General features: G+C 41.8%; 1 protein-coding gene across 2 annotated transcripts; it reads left to right on the top strand.

The window, feature by feature from the left end:
• Positions 1 to 738: 738 nt before the first annotated feature.
• PRNP (prion protein (Kanno blood group)) lies at positions 739 to 20,688 on the top strand. 2 transcript variants are annotated; one of them, XM_063110039.1, is made up of 3 exons: positions 872 to 937; positions 3,788 to 3,885; positions 18,255 to 20,688. In XM_063110039.1, exon 3 carries the CDS (start codon positions 18,265 to 18,267, stop codon positions 19,027 to 19,029), a length of 765 nt encoding a protein of 254 aa, XP_062966109.1. In that variant the 5' UTR covers positions 872 to 937; positions 3,788 to 3,885; positions 18,255 to 18,264; the 3' UTR covers positions 19,030 to 20,688. The 2 variants fall into 2 exon arrangements, with proteins under 2 accessions (XP_062966104.1, XP_062966109.1); XM_063110034.1 differs by lacking the exon at positions 3,788 to 3,885 and having other exon boundaries at positions 739 to 937.
• Positions 20,689 to 25,873: the final 5,185 nt, after the last annotated feature.

Here is a 25,873-nt window from a genome sequence, read left to right as displayed (position 1 = left end):
CCTCTTGCCCACAAGGGGACTAGATGTCCCTTTTCCCCCAGGAAGTCCTGCCTGATGCCCCTTTCATTCTCAAAAGTGCCCCAAGTTGGGTAATAATGTATATGGTTCCCCTGGCTCTAACTCCTGTCCTTCTATCACTTCATCCCTGCCCTTCCTTTAAATGAGGCAACCCCCTATCTAATTTCTCAGCAGGAGTCACGAGCAAGAACATACCGTTCTGCTTCATACAAGACAGCTCACGTGACGAGCTGAGAGGGCTTGCTAAATGCAGTGCATTTTTCTCATTTGTCAATATCATAACCTAAATTATCTCTTTTACATTGAATAAGGAGCAGAGAGTGAATAAATAAAGGCATAGGTGATGGTCAATGTCCTTTCTAGGCCTCAACTGTTAAGGGTTTATGTGAAAATTCATAAATACTGGCCTCAGTCCAGGATAAGCGAAATTTTTTTCCTCTTTAGAAGTTTCTGGCTACCGAAGTTCCAGAGATTGCTTTTTCATTCCCTATCCTTTCATTTTCTCGAGTTCTCCATTATGTAACGGGGAGTTGGGGCTTTACACCGAATCTCCCGTTAAAGATGATTTTTATAGTCAATAAGCAACGTCAAGGAGCGATGGCACCCGTAGGCGGTATCAACTGATGCAAGTGTTTAAGCCAATCTCAACTCGTTTTTCCGGTGACTCATTCCTGGCCCTGCTGGGAAGCGCAGCACCTTTTAATGTAAACCCCGGCGGCCGGCTGCACCGCTGCACCTCCGCACCGGAGGTCTCGCCGTAATTGGTGCCGCGCCGACCTTCGCCTGCGAGCAGCGCCGCCGCCTCGCTTCCCCGCCCCCGGCCCCGCCTCCTCGGCCCCGCGCGCCGCCCGCCCTCCGCGCCAGTCGCTGACAGCCGCGGCGCTGCGAGCTGCTTCTCCTCTGCTCCCGGCCCAGGCAGGTAAACAGCCGGCGGGGGGCGGGGGCCGAGGACGCCGAACGTGAGCCCCGGGCCTTGGGGCCAAGGCGCGAGGGCGCACGGCCGGGTGGGGTCTGGACCTTGGCAGCGAGGAGGGGCTGGGGGCTCCCCGGTGGGCGCGTGGCGCGTGTCAGGCCTGCCCGGGTGGGCTCGACTCTTCGGATGGCTCTGCAGGGCTTTGCTGTTCGGGTTAGGAAAGCCCCCGTGTATTGGGAATGGGGCAGGGGGCTGGCGGGGGCCCCCGGAGGGATGTTGGTGCCAAGGTGTCTAATCATTGCTGCCCCCACCGCGCGTGGGTGCGGGACGGGCGAGTCGCGCGGGCCACAGGCCCGGGGAAGTGGCGAACCCGAGGCGGGCCGCACACGGCTCCGCTGGGGCGCTCGGCGGGGAGAACCGAGGAGGGGCGCCTGGGGACCACGGGGTTTCCCAGCTCCCGGCCATTTGGACGACCCTCCGAGCCGGCAGGCAGAGGCTGGGGCGGGGACAGGACGCTCGTTGGCCAGGCCGGGCCCCTCCCCGGTGCCCAGAAGGTACGCCGCGGGGATGCGGAGCGGGGCGCCTGCCCGGGGCCCCGGGCCTCCGGGCCTCCCGTCACCACCGCCGCGTCCTCCCGGGAGACGGCCCCGCCCTTCATCCTCGCGGCCGGAACTGTTCTGTGCGAGACCGCAGCCGGGTCCCCTCGCAGTCTCCGGAGGACGGGGCGGGCGTGGGTGAGGCCTCAGGCCCTGGCGGGGGAGGGGTCTCGTGGGGGCCCCGCCCTGCACTCGCGGCAGGGGTAGCGGAGACGCCCGAGGGCTGGGGGCTGCGGCTGGATTCCGCGGTCGGGGCTCAGGGCTGCGGCCCGCCCCAGATGGGACCCGAAGCTTCGCTGTTCACATTCTTTCCTGTCCCTCTGGAGAGAGAACCCTGCCATCAGGGGTGCTTCAAGGGAGGGGACCCACGCCGGGTGGAGGTCCTCTGATAACCAGCGTCCTCCACCTGTGCGGCAGGCGCCTTCAAGTTTCTTATTAAACAGTGGGGAGAAATCCATTTTTACTGTCCCTTTGAAAGGATTTTTCCTTTTCTCCTTGTAGTAGCTGTAGCAAATAGGTTTTGTTTGTTTGTTTTACCTTTAATTCCACGACTGTCACATCCTTCCTCACCATAGCAAAGCCACAGCTTGGTTTTGTTTCTTAGCCTCCAAATTCACATACAACGTAATGCAATTTCACCGCCGTAATCCCATTGATCTCCATGGTTGCGTTATTTTCCTGTATTAGAGTATCACGGTTTATTAAGCAGTACCCCACATGTTGAATATTTGAGATATTTCCCTTTTCTTACAAAAAACAACGGGTAGAATAAGACTAAAGATATTTGCAAACCTAGTTATCCGAAAAATAGGAACAGAAAATTGAATAAAAATGTCAGACCTTTGGAAAAATTAACTCTCAGATTTGAAGAAGAAAAAAATCGCTGATGAAAAGGAACAATTTTAGCTATATAAATACTGAGAAGCTCTTACAGTGAAAAAGAACTAACCCAAAAGGGAAAGAAAGCAGAACTAGCATGTGATTTGTATGTTTTTTTATGTGACACAAGTTTTTCATACTTGTGAAGGGAAAAATATTAAGATTATAGTAGATAAATGGTGAGATGATGAGTCATTTACAAAATAAAATGCAACTTAAAATAAGTTTGGTCTATGATTTTATATTCATTAAATTAACAAAAACAGCGTTAGTAACAGCAACCCCTGCTGGAAGGTTGCCTGAAATTTGCATATTCAGGTATCAAGGCAGGTGGCAGGGCTTTGAGGTTAGAAAGAGGCCTTTTCAACCAACTTTGTGACTTCAGACAGGTTAACTAATTTCCCGACCCTCCTTTTGTTTATTCATAAAATGGAGGAAATCATACCTATTTCCTGGGTTTGTTGCAAAGATTTACCATCTATGTAAAACTGACCCTTGGTATGTATGCTTTATTCTTTTTCCTGTTCACACCCCACTAGGGACACTGTAAATCAGTACAATCCTTTTGTAAAGCAATATGGTGCATTAAGTTGGAAGCTGTGACCCAGAAACTCCACTCCTGGAATTTATCTGTAATGGAAGAAACAAGGAAAAGGAAAAAAAAAAAAAAAAAAAAAAGCCATATGCAGGCAAATTCCAAGCAGGATGATCTAAAATTAGAACCAACTGGGAGACAACCTAAATGTATAACAGCAGGGCAATAGCTAGGAAAATCATGGCACATTAACTTAAAGGAACATTATGTAACCATCAAAAATCATGATTTTGGAGCCTGTGATATATGGGGAAAAGCTAAGTCACAGTGCAGGTAACTAAACTATCTGACTCATGAATCAAATGTGACAAATCTGAAAGGAAGGGCTGGCTATCTAGCTCAGTTGGTTAGAGTACTGTGTTTTAACACCAAGATCAAGGGTTTGGATCCCTGGACAGGCCAGCTGCAAAAAAAAAAAAAAAAAAATCTGAAAGGAAAAACACAGAAAATCAGTTTTAATGGAAACTAGAGGTGATCTCAATTTTCTTTTTGCTGATGTATTGCTTACACTAAATAATGTAATTTTTTGAAAATAGTTCACAGGTTTCAGTTTTTAAAATGAAACTGACCAACAGTTTTCTGTGTGTTAGAGAAAGATGAAAAGGTTATTATCATGTTTGCTTTTTAGAATAAAACATTTTTAGTTGACCTGGTTTCATATCGTTCCATTTTTTTCTTGAGAAAATTTTTCAGACGTTTAGGTAACTTGTATATTAGGTTTTTCTTTTTAAGAAGCAGTTCTTAGATTCATTTATCAATTATAGTTTTTCTTATATTGTTTTTAAGGAGTCCTGAAGATATTTTAAAACAACAGTTTTCAGCCAAGCGAAAGCGTTCTGTCGTCCCAGAGGCACCAATCCAGTTTAACTCAGCCACAACAGATTGTATGTACCCTGCAGAACCTCTTTGGTCTCTTGATGGTTGAATGTCACCAACTGTCACAGAAAATGAGAGCCAGGAAGGACTGTGATCACAATCCCTTGCTCCCGAGGCCACTTGGGTCTACATGTGTAATTCATACCTAATTGCATCATCATTTCTTGTAAATTTGGCTTGATTTTGCAGAGAAAGGGCCACAACTTTCTCTAGAATTTTGCTGAATCATATAAGGGAGCAACCATTTAAAAAACTATAATAAAACAACAATGACAAACATTTTTGCATCATATTGACACTGAATGTGACTCTCAACCAACTGACAAAACCAAGCTGAAAGGTTTTCTAAAGTGTAGTTTTAACTTACCTATTCCATTCTCCCTTTTCAGATCTTATTTCTTCTTCCAAGCCAACTGCACGTGCTGTGAACTGCTGCATATTAAACATTCAAAACATGTCTGTATCTAACCCAGTAATGGCTACAGCCTTATAAAATAACACTTAAGTGAATAGTATGTGCAGCAGTTCTTATAGTTGGGAGAATATTTTTCTCAATTTGTTAAATAATCGTTTTTCTCCTACTATACTCTACTTGGTGCTGTTACAGTGCTGTGTGATCACTTGAAAGGAGGTGTGGTCTTTTGTGAAAAGCATTATAAATGTTAAGTATTGGACTCCTGAGGATTGACTCCGAAGCCTAGCTAGGAGTGACCGGACCGTTCCCTGGGGAAATTTTATAATTTCCCAAATCTCATTGCTAGACACCCTCAGGCCTGAGATAGGTTTCAGCAATATTGTTTTTAAAAAGTTCCTAGGGTTAGGCTGGCCAATTAGCTCAGTTGGTTAGAGATCATCTCATAACACCAAGATCATGGGTTTGGATCCCTGCACCAGCCAGCTGCCAAAAAAAAAAAAAAGTTCCTCAGGTAATTCTGATGATTGGGGCCCCTTTGCCCTGGATTTAGTCCAGAGCTGGGCCTCAGGGTGCCAAAGAAAAACTACTACTCCAGAACTTGCGAAATTTTGTGTGGCTTGCATCAAATTCTTTAAGGAGCAATAACCTCAAAAAATTAAAATAGAACAAGCGAGTTTACTTAGCTCAGGAAAAACAGGAAATTTCCCTGGAGACAGTGTGGGGTGAGGGTCGGGGGCTGTTTGATCCTTGCCATTTCCCAATTTAACCAATTAAGGTTCAAGTTCTATCAGAAGTTTGGTTCTCAGCACAGTACCTTAATGGGCTGGAAAGCTTTGGTCGCTATACTTAGATCTTAGGTCCATCGCCTTGGGCTGTTATGACCTTGGGACAAGTTCATACCAGCTCTTACTGTCAGTCCCAGTCTAATGAGGCAATGCGTGGGTCTTTTTGTACCTTCTCAGTAGTCCCATCCCTCTGCTGTTCTGCTAACGTACCAATGCCGCTCGATCTTATTGTAGCCTTGCTTTCTGGTTACTGACAGGCCATGTGCACCCTGGATTTTCTTCTCATTTAAAAATTCCTTCAGTCCTCTTAATTTTGAGTATTATTTCATCATGTTCTTTAAAATCCCCTTTGAATTCTGACTAAAATTGTGTTGACTTTATGGATTATTTGGAGCTGAATTGATAATCTTTCAACATTGGTTTTCCCAACCAAAAATATTGTATGTCTTTCTCTTTTTCTAGTCTTTTTTAATGTCTCAGTAAAATTTATATAGCTTTCTCATACAAATCCTACTATTTATTTTTAGGTTAAATCCTAGATAAATTGAATCTTTAATTGCCATTATGAATGGAGTGTTTTTTCCTCGCTAAATCTTTTAATTAATTACAGTTGATTTAGAGACTCACTGGTTTTTTTGTACGAGGGGTATTCAAAAAGTTCATGGAAGGATTTGTATTATCTTTTAATTCCATTTTTTTCATGAACTTTTTGAAGTACCCGAGTATGTTGATTTCAAAAATTGCCACCTTAATGATTTTACTTATTTATTCTAAGACATTTTTGGATGATTTTCCTGGATGTTCCAGTTAGAAAATCATACCTAGATGAACTTCCAGATCATCTAATATAATAGCAGTGATAGATTGCATTATTGTCTTGTTTACCACATTAATGGAAATGCCTCTCCTCTTAGAATTACAGTAGGGTAGGGCCAGCCCTATGGCTCACTCGGGAGAGTGCTGCGCTGGTAGTGCCAAGGCCACGGGTTCAGATCCTATATCGGGATGGCCAGTGGGCTCACTGGCTGAGCATGGTGCAGACAACACCATGCCGAGGGTTGCAATCCCCTTACTGGTCAGGAAAAAAAAAAAGAATTACAATAGGGTATGGGCTTAGTTTTGGTGAGAGCAATTCTTGACAATGGAAAGGAACTATCCTTCCAGTCTTATAGATACTTTTTAAAAATAGCTTAAACTTTTAAACATATCAGGAATAGATATTGATTTCAATTGAAAACTTTTCAACATTTGGAGAAAATCCTATTTTTTTCCTCCTTATTGATAGATTTTTTTTCCTCCTATTATTAGATTTTCTGATTTTGAGCCATTCTTTTATTCCTAAAATAATCCGTATTGGTCACAGTGTATTCCTCTTTTACTAAACTGTTAAAATCAGTTGGGTGGTATTTTCTTTTGGGTTTGGGCAACCGAACTGCTGGAGGCTATGTCAGGGTGGCTAACAATGCCAACCTGCATATTAGGGTTTGCATCCTGACCTTTTATCCTAGTGGCCATGAACACTACATCTCAGGTGCAGATGCTCAAATGTTTATTTCTACTGAGATCCAGATTTTTATCACAATTGCCTAAGTTGATACTCCCACTTGGGTGTCTCACAGGTGGGGCAAAGTTTATGTGTCCAAACTAAAACTCATGTTTTTCTTTCCCGAGCATGACCCACAAGTTTCTCCTATTTCAGTAGGTGGCATCACTACCATCCACCTGGTTAGGAAAGCCGCAAATCCGGGCAACTCTCACTCCCCCATCCACCCCATTAGCAAGTGTTATTGGTTCTTTCTGCAAAATACATCTCATTTATTCGCAGCTGGTCACCTGCATGGATGCCATCCCAGGCCACTGGGCCATCTTCCTTCAGTAGCTTCCTGTCTCCCCTTTTCCATTCTTGCCCCACTAACTTTTCTTCTGTACACAACAGTCAGGATGTGCTTTTTCAAAAACAATCCTATGCTGTTACTCTACTATTAAGACCCTTTAATGGCTCCCCACTGCATTCAGAATAAAATTGAAGCTTCCCCCTCAAGGCTCCAGAAGCTTGAGCTCCTTTTTTGTCCTTGAACTCACCAAACTTCAGTATCTTTTTCACCATTGGGTCCTCAGCCTCCGTCACAATACTAGAAATTTAGAAAACACTTAAAATATTTGTTAACCTAATCAATAAGTTATTGTGTGATAAATATTACATTGCAATATGTAATTTTTGACAACTTTTTTTCTATTTCTATTGTTATCGGTCAATTCTAGTTTTCTATTTCTTTAAAAACTGGCTTATTACTAGTTATTCCATAGATATTTGTTGAATGAACTAATTCTAAAGTTAATTTTTGTAATTTACATTTTAATAGAAAGGCAGTCCATCTCACACAGATTTTTAATTCATAAAACAAAGTTATATTTAGTAATTTGTTATCTCTTTAAAGCCTTCTCTTTATAAAGTTATTTCCCCTTACTCATTCCCAATACAGAGCTGTTGTGTTTTCTAGTGATATGTGTGTGTGTTACATTTGCAAATAACTCTTGATTATATCTAGAAATTCCACATTTTTCTGGGTTTTATTTATTAAATTCTACTCTTATCTCTATTTTAATTTTTTTATAACTATGACAGTTTATTTTAAAATTTTCTCTTTCTGTTTTCTTCTTTTTTGTGTTGAACAGTCATTTATTTTCATTCTTCCTATTCAGTTGTACCATCCAAGCACCTCTGATAGCCATGTGGGTTCCTATATTCCCACGCCCCTGCCCTCTGGGCATTATCCAACTTTCTTTTTTTTGGCTAGCCTAATAAGCATACGTGATATATTATTCTTTGTCTCATTTTATCAGATTCTTGATGATTTTGAATATCTTTTCACATCTTTTTGAGTTTCCCTCTTCTGTAAATTGTTTATATCTTTTGGACATTTTTCTGTTGGAATTACTGTCTCTTATTGCTCTGCAAGAATTCCTTGTAGGTTCTAGTAGTGAATCCTCTGTTGATTTTAAATACATAGTCCCCTTTTATCAGCAGTTTTGCTTTCTACAGTTTCAGTTACCACAGTCAACTGCAGTCCAAAAATATTAAAATATTTTGAGAGCGAGAGAGCACATTCACATAACTTTTATTCCAATATATTTTCATAATTGTTCTATTTTATTATCGGTTAATGTTGTTAATCTCTTATTGTGCTTAATTTATAAATTAAACTTTATTATAGGTATATATGTATGTATAGGGAAAAACATAGTATGTATAGAAAAAAACATAGTGTATATAGGATTTGGTACTATCCATGGTTTCAGGCACTCACTGGTGGCCTTGGAACTTATCCCCCTCAGATAAGGAGGGTCTACAGTACTACAACTTGCTTTTGCCATGTGTACTCTATTAACTTTGTACATAGTCTTCTTCACAGTGTGAACAAGAATTTTTAATTTTTATCTAATCAAATTCATCAGTTATTTGCCTTATGGCATGTGCTTTTGGTTTAAGTTCTTCTCTGACTCCCTCTCCAGGTCAGGGATACGTTCACCTATCTTCTAACGCCATACTTTCACCTTTCACATTTAGGTCTTTGATCCATCTAGAGTACATTTCTGCATATGACGTTAGGGATTCAGTTTTATTTTTCTCCAGTTTCCCAGCAGTATCAAACCTTCCTTCTCTGTTGATTTGTTGTGCCCACTTTATCATCTATCAAGTTCCTGTTAAATTATACATACATGGATTTATCTCTGAACTTGCTGTTTTGTTTTCTTTGGTCTGTTGGTCTGTTCCTGAGCTATTACCATCTAAGTCTTTATTACTATGGCTTTGTAGTATGATTTCATGTCTGATACAGAAGATTCCCTCCTCTCTGCTCCTCCTTTTTAAAGTTGGCTTTGCTATTCATGGGCATTTCTTTCTCCATGTGAGTTTATTGAACTCCTAAAAAGATCCATCTGGAATTTTGATTGGCATTTTATTGATGTTATTGGTTCATTTGGGGTAGTTGACACCTTCATAATACAGAGTTATCCCAATCAAGACCATGGAATGCCTTTCCATTTTTTCAGATCATCTTCTATGTTCTTTATATTAGAGTTTTAATTCCTACGCACCATAAAATTCCCATGGAAGTTTTATCTTTTTATTAGCAAAGCCGATTCCTACATACTTTACAGTTTGGTTGCTATTATAATTATCTGTTTTGTCTTCTAGTCAGTTATTGCTAGTGTAGAGAAATGCTGTTGATTTTTGTAGGGTGATCTTGTATCCCACAACTTTGCTGAACTCAAATATTGGTTCTCATGCTACCTTTATTGATTCTGTTGGATTTTCTATGCATATGATCACATTAATTGCACATAATGTCAGCTTGAGCTGTTTCCTTGCAGTTGTTCCACCTGCTGCTATTTTTTCTTTGCATATGTCATTGGACAGGACTTTCAGTCCTGTGACCATGGACATCCTTGTCTTGTTTCTGATCTTAAAGGGAAGGCATTCAAAGGTTATCCATTATGAGTGCTGGTTTTTTCCTATAACTTTTATCAAGTTAGGGTAGCTTCCTTTTATTGTCTTCTGAGAGTATTCTTAGTACTCTTCTTAATGATAAATAGGTATTGACCTTTATCAGATACTTAAAAGGATATCTTGAAATGTGCAAGAGGACTAGGCCACAACCTGTTTATAGAGAATATCTAAGATGAATAGTGTCATAGAACAACAGGGATTCAGAAACCCAGTTTCCATTCTTGGCAATTTCACTAACCAACACTGGAAGCACAGAGATGCCACTTGACCTTTCTGAATTTTGGTGGCCGAATTTGTAGAGTGGGGAGAGTAAGAGAGGAATTGGTAAAAGGCCATGAAAATTGATTACATCGTATAATGTTGAATATACTAATTATCATGGTTTGAACATCACATATTGCACACAGGTATTGATATTCAATGCTGTACCCCTCAGATATGTACAACCAACTAAATTCCAATAAAAAATAAATAAACAATATAAGATCTTCCTACTTTTATCACAGATAGAAAGACATTCACCAAGGTCTCATGTAAGTTTTGAGTTTCTCTTTAGAAATGATTCTTCAGATGTAGATGTTGTTTTTAATACTTTTCATAATTAAATGTTGCTTTTCTTGTGTTCAACTGATGTTAAAATTGTCCCATCTTGGGGCTGGCCGGTTAGCTCAGTTGGTTTAGAGCTGGTATTATAACACAAAGGTCAAGGGTTCGGATCCCCATACTGGCCAGCCACCAAAAAAAAACTTGTCCTGTCTTAATATATTCTATGATTATCCAACTTTATCCAGTATCCAGTTCCTTCAGGATTAAGTCCAGACTACTTAACATGCCTTATAACTAGGCTGACCTTATAGTCTAGCATCCAAACTGGGACACTTTTGGGAATGAAAGAGATGCTATAATATTAGTGCAGGAACAATAGGTGTAAACTGTCCCAGGTAAGTCAGGATGTCTGCTCACCTTGCTTGTAGGCCCTTTGTTACCTGCCCGCCTCCCCACTGCACACTTGAAGCTCCACCCCCCAGAGTCTCCAGACCTGCCAGTTCCGCTCTCAATGCCTATCTCTACTCTGAATGCTGTCTGGGGACAGCCACTTTCTGTGCGCAGTTCTCCTCTGTGCCTCCATCACTCTGTGCTGTCATTGCCTGCTCACGTGTCTCTATGAGCTCAGACAGCTGTGACTCATACAGCCTGGGCGGGACATGTTTAAAGCTTGACTCAGTGGCAATCCCCTGCAGCATCTTCTTCCTCCCACCTTGCCCATTTCAGGTAATATCTCCAGCCAGCCAGAGTCTACCACAGTGGCTGACATATGAAATAAATGTTTATTTAAGGGAATTGAAGATGCTAGCTGGCCAGTGCAGAAAAGACTTTTGGAAATTTATAAATATGTTTCTTTTTAGATATCCATTGTAAGTAATTTTTAGTGTGATTATTCCTTATGACTTATTATGGACTTTTTTACACTCATTTACTTGTTCAGCATTTATCTGGACACTGCTGTGGACAACTGAAACCCCTGCCCTGTAGGAGCTTACATTCCAGTGCAGAAGATGAACAATGAACGTATAACAAACAATAGAATAAGCCAAGTACCCATAACTGCTCTAGTAAAAAATGAAGCTGGGGCAGGGGATATGATAGGATAGCGGGTGCTATTTCAGGAAGAGTGGTGTGAAGAGCCCCCCTAAGAAGACATTTGAGCAGACATGAGCCACATGAGAAGCTGGAGGAAGAGCCTACCAGGCCCAGGGCACAACAAGTGCAAAGGCCCAGAGATGGAGATTTACTGTGGGTTTGAGGAGCAGCAGGAGGCTGGGGAGGGGAGGGCAAACTTTGCATTTCATCCTGAGTATGAGAGAATGCCACCTGGGGATGAGGGGAGTGGCATGAGGTCACCTGCATATTAAAAGGAGAAAATTATGTTAAGTGAAACAGTCTAGGTGCAGAAAGAGAAATACCACATATCCTCACTCATAAGAGGAAGCTGAATTCATAAATAAACAAGAAAGTTAAAATAAAAAAAAAAAAAAAAAAAAAAAAAAAAAAAAAAGAAAGAGACAGAAAGAAAGAAAAATAGTCACAATAATACATCGAACTTTTAGAAGGAGAGAACAGAACTGTGGTTACTAGAAGTGGAAAGGGGAGGGGAAGGGGTAAAGGGAGGGGGTAGGTGAGAAATTAATGAGAAATTGGTTAATGGACACAAAAAATGATTATGTAATTGTAATGATGAATAAGCTAACTATCCTGATTTGACCATCACACATTGTACACAACTATTGATACTCAACTTTATACCCCACAAATATGTGTAATCAATAATGCTTCAATAAAAAATAAATTGGAAGAAAAAGGAGAACACATGGTGGGGACTACAGAAGAAGCAGGGAGGCTGGACGGGAGCTGCTGAGAAGCAAAGGGACATAGGATTTATTTTCAAGGTAAAGCTGATAAGATTTGCAAAAAAAAATCCAGTGTAGGCTCTGAGAGAAAATTCAGGAATAACTCCAGGGCAGGTTTGACTCATTGGAGTGAATGAGAAAGTTGGCATAAAAAGCCTTTAGACTGGGAGTAAGTGGCTGAGGCGATCATTCCCTAGTTCAGTTCCCTAAGGTGTGTGAGCAGCAGGGAGGCCAGGAGGTGGGCCCCATGAGAAAATGTTGAGTAGGTCGGGGAAGCAGGCCTGCAGAGCCTGGGGCCTGGCAGATGTGGGGGGAGTGGAGCACTCAGTTGGGTGTCCCAGGACCCTGCCCCTCTGGTCCCCTCCCAAAAGAGCCTCCAGAACTCCTAATTGGCATGATCTCTTTTTTTTTTTTTAATGTTTTATAACTTTAATTTTTCACTCATCAGTGTCTAAATACACTGCCTGTAATGTTTTCTTAGTTTATTAAATTTATTTATTTATTTTTTACTTGACTGGATTTTTTATTTCTTTGTCTCTTCATAATCCTAAGAAATACAAATATCTTTTCTCTTTAACTTCAGAGATCTTTGAAGTTGATGGAATTCTTTTTTATTATTATTATTTTAACATTTACTTGTACATGTTTGTGGGGTACAGTGTGCTGTTTCAATACATGCATATACTGTGATGGCCCTTGGCTCACTTGGGAGAGTGTGGTGCTGATAGCACCAAGGCCGCCGGTTTGGATCCTATGTAGGGATGGCCGGTTGGCTCACTGGCTGAGCGTGGTGCTGACAACACCAAGCCAAGGGTTGAGATCCCCTTACTGGTCATCTTAAAAAAAAAAAAAAATGCATATACTGCCCTGTGATTCGCTTAGGGTAGATAGCGTAGTTTTGTACCTGTTAGCCCTCGCCAACCCCCAACCTTCCTCCACTCCTGGCCTTTGGTAACCATTATTTTACTTTCTGCTTCTATGAGAACCACTTTTTTTTTTTTTTTGGATTCCACATATGAGTGAGAGCATGTGGTATTTGTCTTTCTGTACCTGACTTACTTCACTTAACATGACGGTTTCCAGCTCCATTCACGTTGCTGCAAATGATAGGGTATCATTTCTTTATATAGCTGAATAGTATTCCATTGTGTATATACAGTTTTTTTTTTATCCATTCTTCCATTGATGGGCATTTAGGTTGATTCCATCTTTTGCCTAATGTGAATAGAGTTACGATGAACATGGGGTGCAGGTGTCTTTTTGATGTATTGATTTCATTTCCTTTGGGTATATATACCCAGTACTGAGATAGCTGAGTCATAAGGTGGATCTATTTTCAGTTCTCTGAGGAGCCTCCATACTGTTTTCCACAGTGGATGTACCAATTTACATTCCCACCAACAACGCAAGATGGTTCCCTTTTCTCTGCATCCTCACCAGCATTTGTTATTTTTTGTCTTGTTGATAATAGCCATTCTAACTGGGGTAAGATGATATCTCATTGTGGTTTTAATTTGCATTTCCCTAATGATTAGTGATTTTGAGTAGTTTTTGATGTGCTCGTTAGCCATTTGTATGTCTTCTTTTGAGGAATGTCTGTTCAGGTCCTTTGAATTGGGTTATTTGGGTTTTTGCTGTTGAGTTGTTTGAGTTCCTTATATATTCTGGATATTAGCCCCCTTCTCTGGTGTGTAGTTTGCAAACACTTTCTCCCATTCTGTAGGTTGTTTCTTCACTTAATTGATGGTGTCCCTTGCTGTGCAGAAGCTTTTAAGTTTGCTGTAGTCCCATTTCTGGATTTTTGCTTTAGTTGCCTGTGCTTTGTAGTCTCATTCAAAAAAGTACTGCCAGGGCCAAACCATGGCTCACTTGAGAGAGTGTCATGCTGATAATACCAAGGCCACAGGTTCAGATTGCTATATAGAGATGGCTGGTTAGCTTACTTGGGAGAGCGTGTTGCTAACAACACCAAGTCAAGGGTTAAGATCCCCTTACTGGTCATCTTTTAAAAAACAAAACAAAACAAAACTGCCTACTCCCATTTTGTGTAGCATTTCCCCTATGTTTTCTTCTAGTAGTTTCATAGTTTTGAGTCTTAAATTTTTAAGTCTTCAATCCATTTTGAGTTGACTTTTGTGTATAGTGAGAGATAGGGGTCTAGTTTCAGTCTTTTGCATATGTATATCCAGTTTTCGTAGCACCATTTATTGAAGAAGTTGTCCTTTCCTCACTGTATATGCTTGGCACCTGTATCAAATATCAGTTGGCTATCAGTGTGTGGGTTTATTTCTGGTCTGTCTATTCTGTTCCATTGGTCTATTTGTCTGCTTTTATGCCAGTACCATGCTGTTTTGGTTATTATAGCTTTACAGTACATTTGTTTTTGGTTTTATTGCGGGGTTTTTGTTTGTTTGTTTGTTTTGGGGGGGCTGCCAGCTGGTAAGGTTTAGATCAAACTGTAGTATATTTTGAAGTCAGGAAGTGTGATGCCTTCAATTTTGTTCTTTTTATTCAAGATTGCTTTAGCTGTGTTGGCTGTTTTGTGGTTTTATGCAAACTTCACAATCATTTTTCTATTTCAGAATGTCATTGATAATGATGTGAAGTGAAGAATGTCATTGGTAATTTGATAGAGCTTGTGTTGAATGTGTAGATTGCTTTGGGTAATATGGACATTTTGATGATGTTAATTATTCTAACCCATGAACATGGGATATCTTTCCATTTGTGTATGTCCTCTTCAATTTTTTTCACCCATGTTTTAGTTTTCATTGTAGAGCTCTTTCACCTCCTAGATTAAACTGACTCCTAGGTATTTCATATTGTGGGTAGCTATTGAGAATGGGATTACTTTCTTGATTTCTTCTTCAGCTGTTTCATTATTGGTGCAGGAAGGCTATTTTTGTGTGTTTGTTAAGTTTGTATCCTGCCACTATAATGAATTTGTTTATTAGTTCTAGTAATTTTTTGGTGGAGTCTGTAGGGTTTTCTATGTATATGATCGTGTCATCTGCAAATAGGGATTCTTTGACTTCTTCCTTTCCAGTTTGGATGCTCTTCCTTGCTTTCTCTTGCCTTATTGTGCTGGCTAGAACTTCCAGTACTATGTTGAATAAAAGTGGGAAAAGTAGGATGGTAGGCATCCTTGTCTTGTTCCACATCTTAGAAGAAAAGCCTCCAGTTTTTGTTCATTCAGTATAATATTAGCTGTAGGTTTGTCATATATGGCCTTTAGTGTATTGAGGAGCATTTCTTCTATACCTAATTTGTTGACTGTTTTTTATCAAGAAGGTGTGTTGGATTTTATCAAATGCTTTTTCTGTATTTATTGAAATGATTATATGGTTCTTTTCCTTCATTCTGTTGATATGATGATCACATTTATTTACCTGCATATGTTGAACCATCCTTGCATCCCTTGGATGAATCCCACATGATCATGTTGAGTGATCCTTTTAATGTGTTGTTGGATTCTGTTTGCTAGTATTTTTTTAGGATCTTCACATCTGTGATCATTAGGGATATTGGTCTATAATTTTCTTTTTTTTTTTTTTTTTTGTTTGTCATTTTTTCGTGACCGGCACTCAGCCAGTGAGTGCACCGGTCACTCTTATACAGGATCCGAACCCGCGGCGGGAGCGTCGCCGCGCTCCCAGCGCAGCACTCTACCGAGTGCGCCACGGGCTCGGCCCGTATAATTTTCTTTTTTTGTTGTGTCTTTTTTCTGGTTTGGTATGAGGTTAATGTCAGCCTCATAGAATGAGTTTGGAAATATTCCCTCCTCTTCAATTTTTTGGAAGAGTATAAGAAGAATTGGTGTTAGTTATTCTTTAAATCCTTGGTAGAATTTGGCAGTGAAGCCACCTGGTTCTGGGGTTTTCTTTGTTGGGAGACTTTTTATTACTGCTTCAATCTCATTACTTGTTATTGGTCTGTTTAGGTTTTCTAGTTTTTCATGATTCAACCTTGGTAAATTGTATGTATCTAGGAATTTATCCATTTCTTTTAGGTTTTCCATTTTGTTCACCTATAGTTGTTCATAGTAATCTTTTATGATCTTTTGTATTTATGGTATCTGTTGTAATGTCTCCTTTCTCATTCTGTATTTTATTTATTTGAGTCTTCTCTTTTTTCTTTGTTAGTCTACCTAAGTTTTGTCATTTTGTTTATCATTTTGAAAAACAAACTCTTTGTTTTATTGATCTTTTGTATTGTATTTTAATCTCTAATTCATTTATTTCTGCTCTGATCTTTGTTATTTCTCCACCACCACCACCACCCCACCCCCCCGTGCCATGATCTCTGTTCTTTCTCTCCTTGTACTGATTTTGGGTTTGGTTTGTTCTTGTCTTTCCAGCTCCTTGAGATATAATGTTAGGTTGTTTATTTGAAGTCTTCTTTTTTGATGTAGGCATTTATTGCTATAAACTTCCCTCTTAGAACTGCTTTTGCTGTATCCCATAAGTTCTGGTATGTTGTGTTTTCATTTTCATTTGTCTCCAGGAAGTTGGCATGATCTTTTGATTTACTTATAACCATCAAGAGACCACTTTCAATTTCAATAATATCAGTAGAAACATAAACAGGATGTTAATTCATTTATTTATTTAACATTCCTATGAATATAGTCATTTGCCCTGAAGGATATGAAAAATAATTTCTAATTTTTTTAAATCTGAAGATAATCCCAGTGCTGGGGACAAGACTAACTTAAGTGTTACATTGTATGCCATTTTAGGCTTTATGGCACACAGTGATATTTTGGAGTATATGATTTGGCCTGGGGTATAGTTGTTGCTCCTGTTTAATATTCACTCCACTGTATGTCTTTGATCTCTGCCCTTGGAACTGGCCTCCCAGGGTAAATGAGATCTTTAATCTGAAAGGAGATTTTTAATTTGATGAATGTATATTCTGCAAACAATCATAAATTGTCATTTAGGATATTTGGTTTGTTTGTTGTTTTCTAAACTGTGCTAGCCCTTTTAAATAAGAAATGTTTCTTTTATACCAAAAATTAGAAGAAAATAAATCACTTAGAAAACATTAAATGCTGAACTAAAATTCATCCCATGTAGAGCAGCCCCATCTGTCTGTCTGTCTGTCTATCTTGAGAGACAGAGAGAAAGATGAATTTACAAGTGGGCTTGCAAAATCTGGGGTGCTTGCTGTTTCTGGTAGCATGGTATTGAGAATTCCACTGAGGAAACTCTTCTTGGCATTTATATGTTCAGGGAATATTTGTTGCTTCACTTAACAAATGTCTATTGTGTCTTGCTCTGTGCCAGGCACTGCCCCAGCCCCTGAGATAACTCTTACACCAGGAAACAAGAGAGACTTATTCCTTGCTTTCATTCTTGCAGAGGAAAGAAAACGTTGAGCCAGCTATTTACAAAGTTACTTAATTACTGGCACACGTACTTGGAGGTCCTCTTAACTGGACATTAGTCACAAGACTTCCATAGGTGACACTTGGCCTCAAGTTACTCAGAAGGGTATGCATCAGGGTCCTCAAGTGGTCCACACAGCAGCCAGGGAATTGTCTTCACTCCTAATCCGCACAAGTGACCACTTGGGCACAAGGGAATGAGGTACATATTGGTCAGAAAAGGGTTCTCCTTGGTGTAGAAGCTCTGTGCCCCATAGGAGCCAGTATTCCCTATGACAGCCTGATGGGTGCAGCTTCTAGCCTCCTCACAAGGATGAGCCCAGTTATAAGAATCACTGCTCTAAAGAAGCTCAAAGCTATGGTAAACCCACCAGGAGTTTATAGGTACTCTCAGTCTAGATGCAGTTTACCAGTGGGAGGTTATCTTTACCATATCAAAATTCCAGGAAACAGGGCCGGCCTGTGGCTCACTTGGGAGAGTGTGGTGCTGATAACACCAAGGCCACAGGTTTGGGTCCCTGTATAGGGATAGCCAGTTAGCTCACTTGGGAGAGCGTGGTGCTGACAACACCAAGTCAAGGGTTAAGATCCCCTTACTGGTCATCTTTTAAAAGAAAAGAAAAGATTCCAGGAAACCGAGCTAGAAATTAACTTCAGGTCAATGTGTCCTTAGAGAAGGAGAAAGAGTTGTGTTTGCCCTTTATTTATAATTGTTTTTGTCCTAAGTGCTGCAAAGGAGAAGTACAGGGTGTAAAGAGTGTTTATGACTGAGGAGCTGATGCTCTGTGGTCCCTTCATTCCTTACCCAGCAAATATTCAGTGGTTTCAACATAAACACAGGATGCTGATGCCCTCCTCTTTATTTTGCAGATCAGTCATCATGGAGAACCTTGGTTGCTGGATGCTGGTCCTCTTTGTGGCCACATGGAGTGACATAGGCCTCTGCAAGAAGCGACCCAAGCCTGGAGGATGGAACACTGGGGGGAGCCGATACCCGGGCCAGGGCAGCCCTGGAGGCAACCGCTACCCACCCCAGGGTGGTGGTGGCTGGGGGCAGCCTCACGGTGGCGGCTGGGGGCAGCCCCATGGTGGTGGCTGGGGACAACCCCATGGTGGCGGCTGGGGACAGCCTCATGGTGGTGGTGGCTGGGGTCAAGGAGGTGGCACCCACAGTCAATGGGGAAAGCCCAGTAAGCCAAAAACCAACCTGAAGCAGATGGCAGGCGCTGCCGCAGCTGGGGCAGTGGTGGGAGGCCTCGGCGGCTATATGCTGGGGAGTGCCATGAGCAGGCCCCTCATACATTTTGGCAATGACTATGAGGACCGTTACTATCGTGAAAACATGTACCGTTACCCCAACCAAGTGTACTACAGGCCGGTGGATCAGTACAGCAACCAGAACAACTTCGTGCATGACTGCGTCAACATCACGGTCAAGCAGCACACAGTCACCACCACCACCAAAGGGGAGAACTTCACCGAGACCGATATTAAGATAATGGAGCGTGTGGTTGAGCAGATGTGTATCACCCAGTACCAGAAGGAGCAGCAGGCTTATTACCAGAGAGGCTCAAGCCTGGCCCTCCTCTCCTCCCCGCCTGTGATCCTCCTCATCTCCTTCCTCATCTTCCTGATAGTGGGATGAGGCACGTCTTCCTGTTTCACCATCTTTTTCATCTTTTTCCAGGTTGGGGAGGGGGTGTCCACCTGCAGCCCTTTCAGCAGTGGCGTCTCATTCTTGCTTCTCCTTGTCCCCCATAGGCTAACACCCTTGACACTGATGGGCACTGGGAAATGTAGAGTAGACCTGGGATGCTGTTTATTCAGGCCCCCTTTGATTGAGTCCTTCACAGGCCCATGCTAGTGCTGGCCCAGGAAAAATATAACAGCAAATAATCCCTGGTTATTCTAGGCTTATTTTTAGTCTACTATAACAGGTTGAGGCTAAAACATCTCAAAACAGCCCTCAGATACCTTTGCCTGAATACCTCTAGCTCCTTCAGCAGCCAGGACTCAGCATACCAGTGCCCCAACTTAGCAGTGGTTTTATAGCAATTTAGAGAAATTTTCTCATCCGTTTTAAGACAACCTGACAGCACTTCTGCCAAGTTTGGAAGGAGGCCGCATGGTACTCACTCAAAAAAAAAAAAAGCAAACACGAGAAATCCTTAGCTCTCGGGCCACAGGCTTCGCCCACTGGAGCATGTGCTGTGTCCACAGAGACTGTGGCAGCCCTTGGCCTTTTGCAGTGCGGGCTGCACAGAGGCTGTTGCATCAAGAGTAAATACTGTGCAACACAAGACCACTGGCCAGAGGACATTTTCACAGGGAATGAACATTACTGTAACATAAGTGAAAATCTTCTGGGACTGAAAAATCTAACATCTGGGAGTGGTACCCTGAGAGACACCTCCCATTTTGGATGATTAAAGCACCTACATGTGGCATTCCTTTTGTTAGTAACATAAACTCTAGATATTTAAGGCGGCAAAAATTAGATTACCTTCTACACACTGAAAGCAAATCTCCTTTGTTCATTTACTTGGAAACCAAAATGATTTTAATGTTGTTTGGGTGAAACCAGAAGACTTTAACATAGAGGAAAGCTGCAGTTGTCCAAGCACAGTCGTCACAGAGGATCACGTAATGAAGAAAATGGTTAGTGTGCAAAGAAAAGAAATGCTTCCATTCCTTCATTTCTGGCTCATAATTGTCAAAAACCAGAATTAGGTCAAGTCCTTAGTTTTTGTAATTGGCTTTTGAATTAAAGAGTAGGAAGACAATCTAAAAAATACGTTGGAGATGATAGAAATATGATCTACTTATAGTAGAAAAGGAAATTCTGTTAATGTCATTTAAGTAAGGTAAAATTACTCCCTGAATTGTTCAACATTGTCACCTAGCAGATACATATTACTGTTCTGCAATGTCATTGGTTTGCATTGTGTGGGTATTCTATGTAAAAAAAAAAAAATACGTATATATAAAATATATATTGCTTTTGACAAACTTAGAAGTTTCTTTTAGAGCAGTTTAATAACTGAAGTATCTAATGCATTAATTGTTTTGTAAGGTACTAAATACCTAATTTGTGGGAAACCCTTTTGCATGGAACTTAGGCTTACAATGTGCACTGAATAGTTTTGTATAAGAACCCAAACTGGACACCGTTAACTGGTCTTTGAAATGTGCATGTACTTTATATTTTCTATATTTATAACTTTGCATGTACTTGTTTTGTTGTACACAAAATTTGTAAATGTTTACTATCTGACTGAAATTAAAGAAGCTAAGATGAACATCATCTCTGGAGTTGGCTGCTGTAGTCTCTGGAGCTCACCCTGTGTGGGCAGGGTCACTTGGGGGGTTAATCTGAGCCTAGAGGCACTTTCAGTTCTCACTCCGCGAGTGGTGGCCAATGTTCCGTGTACCTGCTCCTGATCCTGCCTCAGTCATGTACCGGTTTATTCTGCTGCATTTTCACTTTTTCCACAAGTATCTAAGTGTGCTTAGCACTGGGTAAACAGCAAAGGCACTATTGCGTCAGGAGGAACCCAGTCTTCACACTCTGGAAGCTTTTTTCTGCCCTGGATTTAGAAATAGATTTTCTTGATTGAAATGAACAGGCTCTAAAGTACCTACTCTATGCCCACCTACCTCAGGCTCTAAAATATTCTTGGGTCCTGTGAGCCCCAGTGACAATCACTCTCAGATTCAACGCCTTTGGTCCAAAGGCCACTTTAATTTGTCCCAATCTTTCAGTTCATTCTGCACATTTCCTGCCTTCTCGAATGTGAGGCACCAGAGCTGGAATGCTCTTGGTTATCCTTGGCAGAGGTTTTCTTCTGCAACTAGACTTTGCTAAAGGCAGGAAGTAATCACAAGAAGTGACAGTAACTGACATGATAATATTAATACTTTAGCAAATGCCTGTGTTGTAAATGGGGGAGTAAGTTCCCATGGTGGGATCTTTAAGGAACACTCCAACATGGCTGGGGAAATCACAATCAAGAGAGGCATATGAAATTAAAGGACCCACAGGTCCTAGAGACAGGAGGTGCAACACACCACGCAGCGTGCCATATGGGAGCAGTTCCCAGGGAGTGGGGTGAACCCAGCAGGTGGGAGGCAAGAGAGAGAAGACCCCTGGGAAAGTGCCTTTACTGGGGATCAGGGTGAAGTACACAAGCAAAAGCATGAGGGGAGAGTTTCAAGATGGCGGCGGCTGCGGCGGCTGGCGCGGAGTAGCTGAGGTGGAAAAGGTGGCCACTGGGCCTCAGGCAGCCGGGAAACTTGTGGACCTTCCTCTGGCCATCTCTTAAGGGAGGACTGCTGCTGCTGGCCGGTCGTGGGGGCTCAACGCCACTTTGCCCCCGGCAGGAGAGGCTGCCTCACTTACAGGCAACAGCTTTGAAGTGTGGAGCAGGAAAAGAACTGATTCTTAGCTGCAAAAGTGAGTCTTGAAACAGGGAACACGGCGCCAGGGTTGCTGTGGATGCAGCCAGGATCCCGGAGACCGGGGCCGCGCTGAAGAAGGCGGCCAGCTGCCCTATTCAGGATTTGAGGTTTCAGGCCGGCATTAAAGAAGACTCCTGGGAGCGCCCGAGCGGCGCCGCGACTGAACAGCCCGAGGCGGCAGCGCCGAGAACACGGAAGGCAACAAACCAGAGACAGAGCGAGCGCCCGACCTGGCACAGCACTGTGAGTGATCCCTGGCACAGCTCTGTTCGGGGGGTGAATGCCCACGCGGCTTACGCCTGCACCACCAGGCCACTCACTGCCCCGGTACTGCCTCCATTTTCCCAGGTGCGGGCAGCTCCGCCCTGCTGACCATCACTGAGCCCATTTGCTTGGCCTGGCGCGGGGCTTTCCGGACCCTGCAGGCCGACCTCCTCTCCCACTCCCTCCGCGGTTCTCTGGCAGGACTGGGGGTGTGGGGCGTCCCGACCAGTTTTGGGAGGGCTAGGAAGTACAGGCGGGCCGACTGTCACTCCACCACACCCTGGACTCCGGCCCCGGTAAACTTCCTGTTACTGGGAGGCAGATACCATCTCTGCGACCACCAGTTTGGAAAAAAGCCTAACGAATTTCTGGTTGGGAATAGTGTGTGGTAGGAGAGTTCCCAGGTCCGCTTGAACCTGCCGGAGAGCAGGCTGCAGGCGGGCACTAGACTCGGTTTATACCGGGGGGATACAAAGGTGAACAAGACCCGAGAAAGATCTACACAGTGCTACAAAGGCACCCAGAGAGACCGGTCGTCTGTGCCTAGCAGAAACCTGGTAGACTTCCTGGGCGAGGTGGTGCTGAGCAGGGTCTTGAAGGCCCAGCTGATAGACGAGGGGTGCAGAAGACACGCCCCAGCCCAGCACAGTGTGCACAGAGGGGGGAGACGTGCGGCCAGGGAGGCGGAGACTCGACAGAAACCACACACCCGGTGGGGTCGCCACTGCACGATCTAACAGCCTGGGCCAGAGCACACGGAACGGGGAGAAGTCCTGTACAGAAAGTGAAAGCTCAACAGAGATCACACACCCTGTGGTACGTGATCCACCAGCCCAGCAGAGTACAAGCTGACCAGAAAGGTGGATCCCCGGAGAAGCCCAAGACCCGAGGCAACCACACACACAAGACACTAGAGGCCAACTGAGCAGTCACGGCGGGAGCCATACCAAATTGGCAACCACAGCAACATCCTAGTTAGCCATTAGTCTTAAACCGGTGGACTCTGAAACCCCCTGCAACAATGAATAAACACCAAAAAAAAGACACCAGAAATACAAAAAATCAAGAAAGTACACCACCAAAAGTTAATAAATCTCATACTCTAGATCCTATAGAACAAGAAGCCCTTGAAATAACTGACAAGGAATTTCGAGTGATAATTCTAAGGAAACTGAATGAAATACAAGAAAACTCAGCTAGACATCATGATGAAATGAGGAAAAGTATACAGGATCTGAAAGAGGAAATATACAAGGAAATCAATGTCCTGAAAAAAAAATGTAGCAGAACTTGCTGAACTGAAGAAGTTATTCAGCGAAATAAAAAACACAACGGAGAGTTTAACCAGCAGGCTTGTCGAAGTTGAAGAGAAAACCTCTGAACTTGAAGATGGGCTGTTTGAAATAACACAAGCAGACAAAAAGAAAGAAAAAAGAATCAAGGACATGGAAGAAAATCTGAGAGAGATATCAGACAACCTCAAGCGCTCAAATATCCGAGTCATGGGTATTCCAGAAGGGGAGGAAAATGGAGATTCCATTGAAAACATATTCAAAAAAATAGTGGCAGAAAACTTCCCAGGTATAGGAAAAATCACAGATCTTCAGATCCAGGAAGCTCAACGATCTCCAAACGTATTCAACCCAAAAAGGCCTTCTCCAAGACATGTCATAGTCAAATTGGCAAAACTCAGAGACAAAGAGAGAATCTTAAAAGCTGCAAGAGAGAAGCGTCAAATCACCTATAAGGGAGCCCCAATCAGGTTAACATCAGACTTTTCATCACAAACCCTAAAAGCTAGAAAGGAATGGGATGATATTTTCAAAATACTAAAAGACAAAGATTGCCAGCCAAGAATACTCTACCCTGCAAGGCTATCCTTCCGGAATGAGGGGCAAATAGTATATTTCTCAGACAAACAAAAACTGCGGGAGTTCACTACCACAAGACCACCCTTACAAGAAATCCTCAAGGGAGTACTGGGTTTGGTTCCTGAAAAATAACTACCACTGCCATAAAAACCTAAGAAAAATCTAAACCCGCTAGTACAATAAAAATGGCATTCAGGAAGAGAAAACAAGCTAACAAAAACACTATCTACAACCTAAGGAACCAACAAACAAAGAAACCAAACAGTAAATCAGAAAGCAAGGAACAAAAGACACCTAAGACAACCAAACAACCAATAAAATGCTAGGAATAAATCAACACCTTTCAATAACAACTCTTAATGTTAAAGGCTTAAATTCCCCAATTAAAAGACACAGACTGGCTGACTGGATCAAAAAGCAGGACCCAACTATATGCTGCCTACAAGAGACCCACCTCACCCATAAAGATTCACACAGACTAAGAGTGAAAGGATGGAAAAAGATTTACCATGCAAACAGAAAAGAAAAACGAGCTGGAGTAGCTATTCTTATATCTGACAAAATAGACTTTAAACTAAAAACCATAAAAAGAGACAATGAGGGACACTACTTAATGATAAAAGGACTGATCCATCAAGAAGACATAACAATCATAAATATGTACGCACCCAATGTTGGAGCAGCCAGATTTATAAAACAAACTCTATTAGACCTAAAGAAGGAAATAGACACTAATACCATAATAGCAGGGGACCTGAACACTCCACTGTCAATATTAGACAGATCATCTAGGCAAAGAATCAGTAGAGAAACACAAGATCTAAACAAGACTCTAGACAAATTGGAATTGGCAGATATCTACAGAACATTCCACCCAACAACCTCAGAATATTCATTCTTCTCAGCAGCACATGGATCATTCTCCAGGATAGATCACATATTAGGTCACAAATCAAGTCTCAGTAAATTCAAAAAAATTGGAATTATCCCATGTATCTTCTCAGACCACAATGGATTAAAACTAGAAATTAATAACAAACAAAACTCTGGAAACTATACAAACACATGGAAATTAAACAGCATTCTACTTAATGACATATGGGTCCAAGAAGAAATCAAGCAGGAAATCAAAAAGTTTATTGAAACTAATGAAAACAATGATACATCATACCAAAACCTGTGGGATACTGCAAAAGCAGTATTGCGGGGAAAATTTATTGCATTAAATGCTCACTTCAGAAGAATGGAAAGATGGCAAGTGAACAACCTAACACTTCACCTTAAAGAACTAGAAAAACAAGAACAATCCAATCCTAAAGTTAGCAGACGGAAAGAAATCATTAAGATCAGAGCAGAACTGAACGAAATTGAAAACCAAAAAACAATTCAAAAGATCAACGAATCAAAAAGTTGGTTTTTTGAAAAGATAAATAAAATTGACAAACCATTAGCATGGCTAACAAAAAAAAGAAGAGAGAAGACTCAAATAACAAAAATTAGAAATGAAAAAGGCGATATTACAACTGATTCATCTGAAATACAAGGAATCATTCGAGACTACTATAAACAACTGTACGCCAACAAATTTGAAAATCTGGAGGAAATGGATAAATTTCTGGACACACACAAGCTCCCAAAACTGAACCGTGAAGACGTAGAAAATCTGAACAGACCAATAACAATAAAGGAGATTGAAGCTGTTATCAGAAGGCTCCCAACAAAGAAAAGCCCAGGACCAGATGGATTCACAGCAGAATTTTACCAAACATTCAAAGAGGAATTGACACCGATTCTTTACAAACTATTCCAAAAGATTGAAACGGACGCAAATCTCCCAAACTCATTCTATGAAGCAAACATCATCCTGATACCAAAACCAGGTAAAGATATAACCAA

Source organism: Cynocephalus volans, chromosome 1 (genome assembly GCF_027409185.1).
Source record: "Cynocephalus volans isolate mCynVol1 chromosome 1, mCynVol1.pri, whole genome shotgun sequence".
Lineage (NCBI taxonomy): Eukaryota > Metazoa > Chordata > Mammalia > Dermoptera > Cynocephalidae > Cynocephalus > Cynocephalus volans.
The sequence above is the reverse complement of the archived record's forward strand: the minus strand, read 5'-3'. Positions and strand labels throughout refer to the sequence as shown.

Coding starts and splice junctions, on each gene's coding strand:
- PRNP (XM_063110034.1), top strand. CDS start 18,265: ATGGAGAACCTTGGTTGCTGGATGCTGGTCCTCTTTGTGGCCACATGG.